At 33.7% G+C, this 10,982-nt stretch overlaps 1 protein-coding gene across 1 annotated transcript in view; it reads left to right on the forward strand.

The window, feature by feature from the left end:
• Window positions 1-323: 323 nt before the first annotated feature.
• Window positions 324-10,982, forward strand: part of LOC106464071 (bleomycin hydrolase-like) — a gene marked incomplete at its 5' end in the record, with an annotated part of 16,881 nt that continues 6,222 nt past the window's right edge. Inside the window, 3 exons of the mRNA XM_013924182.2 lie at window positions 324-391; window positions 1,682-1,802; window positions 2,924-2,987. Of these exons, the coding sequence (XP_013779636.1) occupies window positions 324-391; window positions 1,682-1,802; window positions 2,924-2,987 (253 nt within the window). The remainder of the gene's footprint in view (window positions 392-1,681; window positions 1,803-2,923; window positions 2,988-10,982) is intronic.

Raw genomic sequence — 10,982 nt, forward strand, 5'->3', positions numbered from 1 at the left:
ACAATTGGTGAAATAAAAAAATTGTTTTTATTATCTGGTGAATAAAGGTTGTTGTTTTTCTCTACTTTATTACCAAAGTGTCTAAATCCCTTCAATATGTACTACAAATTCTGGAAAACAATAAAATGTTGTTAATGTTTTCTTCGTATGTTTTCAGATTATCACACTTTATATATTCATAATATAATATATACAAATATCAGACAAATGTGCTACTCCTACTATATGATTTAATTACACTAATGAATGTTGTTCTACCTAAACAATTTTCCTCTGTTCCATAAAACTCTTATAGTAATGTTCTCATTTTATCATATTCTTAGGCTGTCTGGTTTGGATGTGATGTTGGTGCAAGATTTGCTGGAAAGCCTGGTGTTCAGGATCTTAATGCGTAAGTAGCTGTTGTTGCACTCAAGTTAAAGTTAGCACATTGGTATATTATTTTGAAGTTAATATGTTCACAGTAAACAAATTCAGTATATGGTTTCTGTGTGGTACTTGCAAACTTACTAAAAAAAGTATTTGTAGATTTGTTTGTGGAATATTTTTTTGTGGTATTTTTTGAAGAGAAGTAATCTGCTGTACTTGTTGGTTAGACTATGTTAGGAGAGATTATTGTTCCTTGTTCTTACATTTTGCAACAAAGTAACCTTTAAAGTTCAACTATTTGTTTGTTTGTTTATTTATAATTAAGCACAAAGCTACACAATGGGCTATCTGTGCTCTGCCCACCACGGGTATCGAAACCCAGATTCTAGCATTGTAAGTCCGCAGACATACCGCTGTGCTACTGGGTGGCTTAAAGTTCAAGTAAGATGAGGGCTAAGATATTGACTCCACCCTTACTACATTTGAAGATTGCAGATATAGATTTCAAAAATGCAATACTGGATTAGAAAAGTTACCACCCTTAGAATATGCTACTACGTGTATCTAATAAAAGTATTTAGGATTTAGAAAAGTTATAATTATCAAATTGAAAATAAAAATTGGGATGTTGCACCCAGTTTTAAATAATTCAAATTTTAATTAACTGTTCACAATTTTATTGTTTATTATAGTAATAAAGTATAACCGACTTTATAAGGTGCTGCAAACCCAAATTCTCATAGACAAAGGGATTATTTTGTACCTGTGAAATGCAGTGCCTGTCATTACATTAATAAATGTTGCTCTGAGGTAATCACATACAACAGTTCTAATAAATGCATAAACACCTGCAAAGTTATCAATTATGATAGCTTTGTATGTGACAGAAAATATACTCTTGGCTTTGTTATGTCACTAACAAGATACCAATATATAAAAATGTGTGACATTTAATTTTTTGAAAACTCTTTATAAGTTTTATATTTTTAGTTTGATAATATTTTAACATTTGAGTAGGTTCAGTCATGCAGCTAGTACTTTAATATAATTTTGTCATAATGATGTCTTATTGTGTCCTTCATCAATTAAAATTCTCAGACTGCATTGAATAATGGTTTTTTCTTAATACTTGCAGAGTTTTATAGAAAACCATATCTCTCTCATATTTATTTTCTAAAAAGAAAAATTCCAGGTTATCTTTTTTTTGTAAGTATAACTGTCATGTGTCCATAATATGTTTAAAAGAAATCTGTAAAGTGGTCTTGTAATTTATATTTATGTTTTTTTATTGTTTTGTTTTTTTACCTGACAGACACGATTTTAAATTAGTGTTTGGTGTGGATGTCAACCTTGGGCTGAACAAAGCAGAACGACTCTTATATGGTGATTCTCTAATGACACATGCTATGGTTTTTACTGCAGTCAGTTCAGATGTAAGTTAGTCTTTTTTCTTTTCTTTTTTTACTAGCAGTTTCTTAGAATGAGGAAAAAAATGAGCAGTATCTGTAATACTTAAGTTTTTCATGCAGAGGCAATACAGCTAAATAAAAGAATTAACGGTTCTTACCTCTGATGTTTGGCAATATTTACATCCAAATTCACAAATCAAATATGTATAACTTCAAATTAGATTAAAGACAAATTTTTCCAGTAACTCATAAAAAATCTAGTTAAAATTACAAAGTGAGAATGGTAGATTGTATTTTGATAGGAATGGCATCTGCAAAAGTGGGACTTACACATCAGTGGGTATACAGTTTCTGTTAGATCTTACCACCGTGTGAGATCTCCCGTAGAATCCTCTTTTACTATGAAAAGTTAAACTGTTTCCAATCAGATAAACTTAGAGTCTGTTTATTTTCTACTATTTTAAGTTACTTGGTTAAGAATTTACCTTAAATGATGTTTCTTGCATTTCCAGGCAACATATTTTATTGAAATAGCCTTAGTTAACTGTAACTCAATTGTATGAATATCCTAAACTTGCGTACAAAAAATAGTGTATAAATAGCACTTAAGTAGAAGCCTATGCCAAGTTTACTAACCACTACTTTCTCTTGCTAAGACTATACTTAAAAAGGAAGACATCTTAACCTAAAACAAAATCTAAATAACAGGTTTTAAAACCCAGTCAGTAACCCTGGAACACTTTGCAGCTCGGAGCTTGAAAAGAAATCATAACCAAGATTTTATTGGATAAGCAACATTTTTAGTTTCATAAAGCTGTATATGGAAGTGAGTTCCACATCTGTGTAGGCAGTCATATGTATTCTATAATGTTGGTTGTTACATTGTAACATGTTATCCTTTTGTTGTCACTTCAAGTAATTATTCTCTTTTTTTCAGGTAGCCATTGATTTTCAATTTGAAGTTATATGAAACACTACTAGATTTAACATTTATAAACAAATTATGAGTGATTATTTTTATCTTGTGCTTAATACGTATACAGTTTTGAACATATGTAAATGTTTGTTAACACTTGATTCCAAATTTTTAAAGTTTATAGTTTAGTTATTGAACTTTTTACATTGTTCCATGTTTTGTGTCACAGGAGGAAGGTAAACCAATCAAATGGAGGGTGGAAAATTCTTGGGGGGAAGAAAGAGGAGAAAAAGGTAATATTTATAACACATTTTCAGTATTAATTCTGATATTCTGTAAGGTTGACTGTTGTGTAACATTAGTATGTTGTGAATAATTTTATGTGAATATGCATCCTCTCAAGAGTGAAACAGATAAGAGAAATTCACTTTGGTATGCACAACTTCACTTATGCTATCAAAATAAATCAGAAATTGAAAGTATAATGAAAGCGCACATTACTACCCTTTCTTGGGAATGATATACATGTTCTTCCCTGATTAAAAAAAATATGAATTCAAAATACCTTATCTATGTATATGTAAATATTTAAATTGCATTATCTTACTATTAGATAAATAGTAAACTGACCCTTGATCTAGCATGTCAAACTGCAATCTTTATTTTTTGACATGGTTTCTTGCAATAGTTGTTCTTGAGTGATGAATTATGTTTTGAGGTTTCTTTTCTCCCTTTCTAAATGCTCACTTGTTCACAAAATTAGCTTTGGCATAGCAGATGGTCACTGAATCTTTTTATTTTGAAAATCGTTTTATTATGTAATGTCCTATGTACTTATTGTATCTTGTGTTACCAGTTGTTCAGTTTATTTTGGTAAATTTTTTTTTTGTTCGTTGTACAATATCCTCATGCTCAAATGGTTATTTTATGGTAATATTACTGACTTTTTCAAGGTATATATGTAAACATACACACAAATGTTTTTTTCTATGATAAAATATTTGATTATGTAGTTGATACATAGAATTGTATTTTTGACATTTCAATGTTAATAATTATACAAGAACAATACACTTCCTATTCAGTATTTATGATGACATGTTTTTATTCCATCAATTTCGTTGTTATTAAGTCAGTGTCTTGGTAATGAATGCAAATTATATATTGGTCTTGTAGGTAATGGTACACAGATTAAAGACACAGCACTAGTTGTGATAGTTTATACCATCTAATTGTAGAGAATGGGTGTATACAACTTGAAGAGAAGTAACATTACTGATTTTGTTGGTTTAGTCTTGGCTACAGGTTTCCAATTATCACAGTCTTGAATTGTCAGTTTCTCTTCGTCCTCAGGTTGACTTAGTATTACAAGGTTATCATCAGTGACAGGAATGTTATACTTTGTTAAAACATGTAGAATGCATGATGAATTCTCATGTTTTGTAGGTACATGTTCTTTTATACAAGTAGACAGCCATGTAATGTTATTCTTGTGCACAACTAGAACATTTGTCTTGTAGATGAAAACCATCTATTAACCACATGGTTAAAATGAAAAATTTCTTTTTTACTCTGATAGTAAAGTTGAGCATATGTCTAATCTATATTTGTGAACAAACTACCTGAAGTACTGTTACCTTAGATATATATATATATATATAAAAGCCAGAAACAATATAATAAAATTGAAATTCAAAATTATGCCTCCATTATCATTCCTTTTTGTCATCCATAAGTCATAATGCTTGTGGTCATAGCACAAAAATGTATTAGAGATATTCCGTCTATCAGGCAAAATCCAAATGCCAATGTAAAACTTGCCAGCAACTAAGGAGAATCAGTTACGGGTTAGGAGTTGAGTGTTTGAACCCACAATGTCTCAACTCAAACTGCCTTTCACCGTCTACAGCCAGTTGTTAGAAGGAAGTTACTCTTAATATTTAGAAATAGCTTTAACATAGAATAAACCAACAAAAAAAATTTCTACAAAGTAAAACTCCCAACCTCCACCCTTTTTTTGATATTATAGAAAATAATAATAATATTCTTATAGTAGAAATGAGTCAAAGACAAATAAAGGTGATATTTTAAAAGACTTGGATAAAAATATTGATGATTATATTATAAAAATCAGTAAAAACTTACTACCCTCCATGTTTCTTTTTTAATGGAAATTATTCTTTATTAATTCCATAAGTAACCAGTTAAAAACTTTAAATTTATATAAATATAAGATATATATTTCTTTCAATAATTTAAAAAATATAATTAAGGAAATTCAAACAATTTATTATTACACTTGTTGATAAAGCCAGTTGTAATTTTGGTATGTAAAAAAATTATCTGCACAAATTTTAACTAATGAAATTAATATAACTAATGCATTGACAAAAAGTATTTTAAATAAAAATACAATAATTACTATTTTACAGAAAGCCATTAAAAAATAGAGTATTAATAGAGACTCTTTTTGCTTTAACCTACTTTTTTATATGCAATTTCACAATTACATAACTCCTATGAAGTTTATTACCAACTATTTAAATACTATTACTAGATCTGTTTCTATAGTATTTAATAATATTTTAGATGCTTTATTTGAAAAAAGTAAAGTTACTGTTTTCAAATGATTTGGACCACTATTTTGCATCATAAAAAACAATATTTTGGTTTTTGATTGTTTAAGTAATTTAAACTCTTTACAAACAACCAACTCTGTTATTACTTATGATTTCAGTACATTATATATTAAAATAAATCTCGAAGAATTAATTAGGGTCTTTAATGACCTGTTTGATAAATTTATAGATGCAGAAATAATTTTTTCAAAACAGAAATTTACCAAATATCAATGCAAAAAATATACTTAGTTTTTGTACATATAATAGTTATATCACTTTTAATGAAGAAATATATAAACAAACAGTGGTTTCTCCATATATAAATAATGAGCATGAATACCACTGCTATTACTTCTTTCTTTTATAAGCTCTGTTGGTTATTATACTTGGATCAAAATTCAGGTTATTGAGTGAAATTAATCTTCCTTGTAACAAAAAAGTATACAAATATAAGTTAGAGTTTAATACCTGTTTCAAAAAAGAATATTCACAGAAAAAACATGTTGGCCATGTTTAAAGAGAAATTAGCACCCACTAGACATTAATTTAGTAGAAAGCAGAATAGTGTTGATTAATTTTGACAAGAGAAGGGACTTTGATTTTCCCATTCTTGGTTTACCCACCCCTAACAGTGTTGTTCTGTTAATATTATTAAAAGGGATTATTATATCCCAATTTTTTAAAAAATTAACTGCTTGTAATAACAGTAATTCTTTTATGGATAATGTTACATTATTCATAATTAAACTGAAAAATAATGGTTGTCAGGGCTGGTTTATTAAAAAGATTTTTTTACTTTTTTATAATAAACATGAAATTATGTTAAAGGTCAAGCTCTTATTCATGGAGAATACATTATGAAGAACTTAGAGGGTGTTAATTACTTGGTTTATGTAGCTAATTGTTACATTTAGAATAGTTCAGTATACCGGGGCTGAATGACCAACTTCAGGTAGCTGGGCTTGTTTTGGCTCACCTGGTTTATGCTTGAATGGTAAGGATTCTTTGTTTTGTTTAACATCACTAATTATTAAATAAAAGGGTGGAGGTTGGGAGTTCTGTAGAAATTTGGAGTGATTCATTTGTACTATAAGAATATGATTATTATTATTCAAAAACATACTTACCTCTGCTGACAATATAGCTATTTCTCGATCTCCAGGGTTTCCACTGTTTGCCCAACTAAGCATTGAAAACACTTTCTCCAGTCTTTTATACCTTACTCAAATGCCATTGGCAAATTCTGATTTGCTAAATTCTCTACCAACTTCAATGCGCCCTCTATATAGGTACTGTATATAAGCACCTCATTCAGATAATGTAATCACATTTTCTTGACAAAGCATTCGGCACAGGTTTCTATAAACAGGAGTGTTGTGATTATTCATAATTTACATTGTAACTTTGAATGTGGTTGGTGTTATATCTGCATTTATATTTATAAATGACTTTAACAAAAAAAAACAAAAAACGTACCGATGGGTATGAATTCTCGAGTTAATGTTTTTACTAACAGAGACCAACCAGACCTCTTCTCTTCCACCTTTGCTATCTCGTGTTTGTCAATGGCCAAGAGAGGGGTCACTCTCAGTCAAAGCTGTCTGTGAAATGACCTGGGACCAGCTGGGGAGAATTTAGACTCACCTTTTCTGGCTCCTTCTACTACTAAATCAACCTCAACAGAGGATCATCTTGATCAGCCACCTCCAGCCCCTTTTCTTCAGTTGGTTACTATGGTTTGTGAGGTTTAGGGGGTCTCTCCTGTTGCATTTGACTCTACTCCTTCCTTGTTAGCAGAAAGGATGGCAAATGACTACTCCTCCTTCTCCTAATATTGCTGTTCATGCTGGGAGATTTGCCACTCAGTTATGTGATGGAATAGCTATGCCTTGTCCCCTACATTTATCAGAACAGCATGCTTTGGCTTATCACCACCAGGAGGAGGTATATTTAGATTCAAAATGGATGGACCCCCCTTTGGACCTCTAAACAGATCACAGTTTTCTTGAAATTTGTCTTACTCTCACGACCGTCCTGAGGTATTTATCTTCAATGCAACTTTTGTTGGAAGCCTATCAACATTCCTCTCAGCAATTTGAAGAGGAGTTGAGGATTTTGCTGACGTCTACCTCAGTCAGATTGTCTTCTTCAGTTCTTTCTCTGGTTTCCTCTGGTTTATTGTTGGAATTTATTGGGTAGAGATGCTTTGTTAGAAAGTGTTTGTTTACTGTCTTCTGCCCTTGGAGTTACGGAAAGCTCCTTGTCTCTGTCCTATGTTGTATGCCGGAGTTCCAGAGACGTTAGAATCATGAACTGATTCAGCTTGTTTACATTTTTTTGGCTTCTCGCCTTTTTAGTGCTAATTTGGGATTGTCAGCTCATAGTGTTTCCTGACCTCCTCCTTCGGTTCCCAGGTCTATTGGTTCCCATAATAGAGTCTGTCCATATTTTCGAGCAACTTAGGCAGACCATAAACAATGGCATTGGTAACTATCCTGTGGGTGGGGGAGCAGTGGGAGCTGGACATCTGAAGTTCTTTCACCAGGGATCCATGGATACTCCATGTTCTGGCTTCAGGGTTGAACATTCAGTTTACATCACATCTACCATTATCTGCACAACCGGTTGTCATAAGAGAGTTGTTAGTCAAAAGGGCAGTAGAGAGGGTCGATACCGTTCTTCCAGGATTTTATTCCGATTTATTCATTGTACCCAAGAAAATAAGAGATTGGCGTCCAATCATTGATCTGCCTTGACTCAACCAATTTTTAGATCCTCCTGGCTTTACAATGGAATCGTTTCTCAACCTACGATGGCACTTTGAGCCAGAGCTCTGGATGACCAAGTTCAACATTACTGACACTTATCTCCATATTCCCATAGCAGAATCTTTCCAGAAGTTTCTCAGATTTATGCACAAGTGTCAGGTACTGCAATTCAGGGCTGTATCATTTGGCCTTGCATCCACATCTTATGTGTTCTGGAGAATTGATTGAGCTTTTTCTCATCATCTGCATTCCTTTGGCTTGTGCACACATAATTATATAGATGACTGTCTCCTTCTGGCACCATCCCATCAAGTAGCAGAACAACACTCTCAGATTCTCCTTTCAGAAGCCACAAAAGTGGGCTTCCTTATCAGACTGGAGAAATCTATTCTATCATCAATGCAATATCTCATCCATCTGGGTGTGTTTTTCAATACTCACTGAAGTTGTGCTCAACCAACCCCTATCAGGCTTCAAGTCATGGAAAGAGCCATCAGGCTTTTACTTATGTCTCATTTTCCTACTGCGTAGATGGTTCTCTCTCTTTTGAGGATGTGGGCATCCCTCGAGCCTCTCATTCCTGCACGACCAATGGATCATGCATTCTGATCCTTTGGATCATCCTGTCTCATTACTCAGGAGCAACATCATCAATTGCAAATGGTGGTTGGATCGGAACAACACCACCATTTGAGTACCCATTCCACCACCTTGTCCCAAGATATATCTCTTCAGGGATGGAGAGCTATATTCAAGGTCAGGAGTTACAGGGTATTTGGATGGAAGACAAGTCTACCCTCTATATCAATATTCTCGACCTCCTTGGAGTACACCAGGCAATGGTTCAAGGTCTGTCTCTCTTGAAGGGAAAAATTGTCAAGATACATTTAGACAATTCCATGGTGGTATCTCAGATTTCTCATCAAGGAGGCACACATTCTCAAGATCTTTGGTTTCGTATCTTGGATCTTCTCTACTGGGCTCATTCCCATTGTATCAGTCTTTTAGCATGTCATGTTCCAGGAGTGATGAATTTAATTGCAGATCACTTGTCTTGACCCAGATGTATTCTTCTGATGGAATAGATGCTACATCATGAGGTTTTTCAGTGGATTTGCTCTTAAGTTCAGGTCTCCAATGATCGATGCCTTTGGGACTCATTGCAATTCTCAACTGTAGTTGTTTTGGTCTCTGATACCTCATCCTCAAGCATTGGCAGTAGATGCATTCAGTCAGGAGTGGACAGGTTTACATCTTTATGCCTTTCCCCCAATTTGGCTATTGCCTCTGGTTCTGACTATGATTTGTTCCACTCCCTGTTGAGTTCTCTTGGTTGCACCATATTGGCCAGCTCAAGCATGGTTTCCACTTCTTTGATATCTGTAGGAATGTCTACCTCTTACATATTGGCAGTCTCTGTTGAGACAAACTCAATCAGACATTCTCCACCCAGATGTTCAGAAACTCAATCTTCATGCTTGGAAGTTATGTGGTTCTTAGCCCGACATAAGGGTTTAACTTCTAAGGTTTATCTGTGTTTAACTAAATCACTCCATAGGCCAACCATGGCCGTTTATCAATGGAAATGAAATACTTATCGTCAGTGGTGTATTAAAAGGAATTTAAATTCTCTTCATCTTAAAGTATTTACCATATCCCATTTTATGACTTGAATATTTGAGAGGGACCTTGCTTCATCTATGGTGGCTTTGTAGAAGACATCTTTATCCACTATTTTTCGGTATTCCAAATATTGGAAGGTTTTTGAATCCTCAGTACTATCAGGTCTACTCAGATCCTTTCATATTCTTCAACCCAAACAACCTTTCCCATTAACGAATTTGGATTTTATAGTTGTTTTACATGTATTGTCTCATCCTCCCTTTGAGCCCTTAGCTTCGTGTTCTTTGTTTCACCTTTCTCTTAAATTGTATTTTTTGTTGTTGTTCGCTTGTGTTGTTTGCAATCCATGTGCAGCAGATTATTTACCATTCCAAATTTCACCTGCTTTACTCTGATAGGTCTTTTGTTCCCAAAACTCTGGCAGCCAGGAAAGCGGAAAGATCCTTCTCACCAATCCATTTGCCAGCCATTTCTCACTTTTATGACTCCTCAGATCCTGATCATTTGTTAAGGCCCTCAAGTGTTATGTGACTCGTACTAACTCATTTCAAGGTTGTAGGAATCAGTTGTTCATTCATTGTAATTTCTCTATTTCCCATGATTTATCTTCCATTATCCTAATGAGATGGCTTCATAAATTGATTCACATGGCCTATAATGGATTATCATTACAGGAGAGAAATCTTTTGCTTGTCACATCTCACCAGATTCATCATATCTCTATGTCATTAGCCTCCCAGTTGAATTGCCCTCTGTAAGACATTGTGCAGGCCGGTATGATATGTCAGTTTCTTCTTCTGTGGGTTTTTGACTACCCCCCTATAGCTATTTTGACCACATCTGTTAGATATTAACCAGAGGTGAGTATTTTCCTCAATCATATACTCTTTTATTTCCAGGGTCCCTTTATTTTTCACTGGATCCCACTCTGTGGCAAGTGTTGCCCAAGCAGGTATGCTTTCTCTTTTCAATTCTGCATTAGCAACCACTTTCACTATAATTACTACAGGTTGCAACAGGCTCTGTCGAAATGGGGTGTTCCATAAGACCATCTAGGTGACTACCAGATGGTATTACCTTATTATTATAGACCACCACTCCTGGACTATCATGAGTAAAGCTAAAGGGGATCCTGCCCATCCATGTTGATCTTCAGGTTGAATAAATCAGGGTCAGTTTGATTTTAAAAATATAGGGAACGTGGTTCACCTATTGCACAGTTTCTAGAGAACTATTCCTCAGGACTCCCCAGTGTGTATTATCCCCCCCAGACTTT

The sequence above is a fragment of the Limulus polyphemus genome, unplaced genomic scaffold (assembly GCF_000517525.1).
Source record: "Limulus polyphemus unplaced genomic scaffold, Limulus_polyphemus-2.1.2 Scaffold1555, whole genome shotgun sequence".
In the NCBI taxonomy this organism is placed as follows: Eukaryota; Metazoa; Arthropoda; class Merostomata; order Xiphosura; family Limulidae; genus Limulus; species Limulus polyphemus.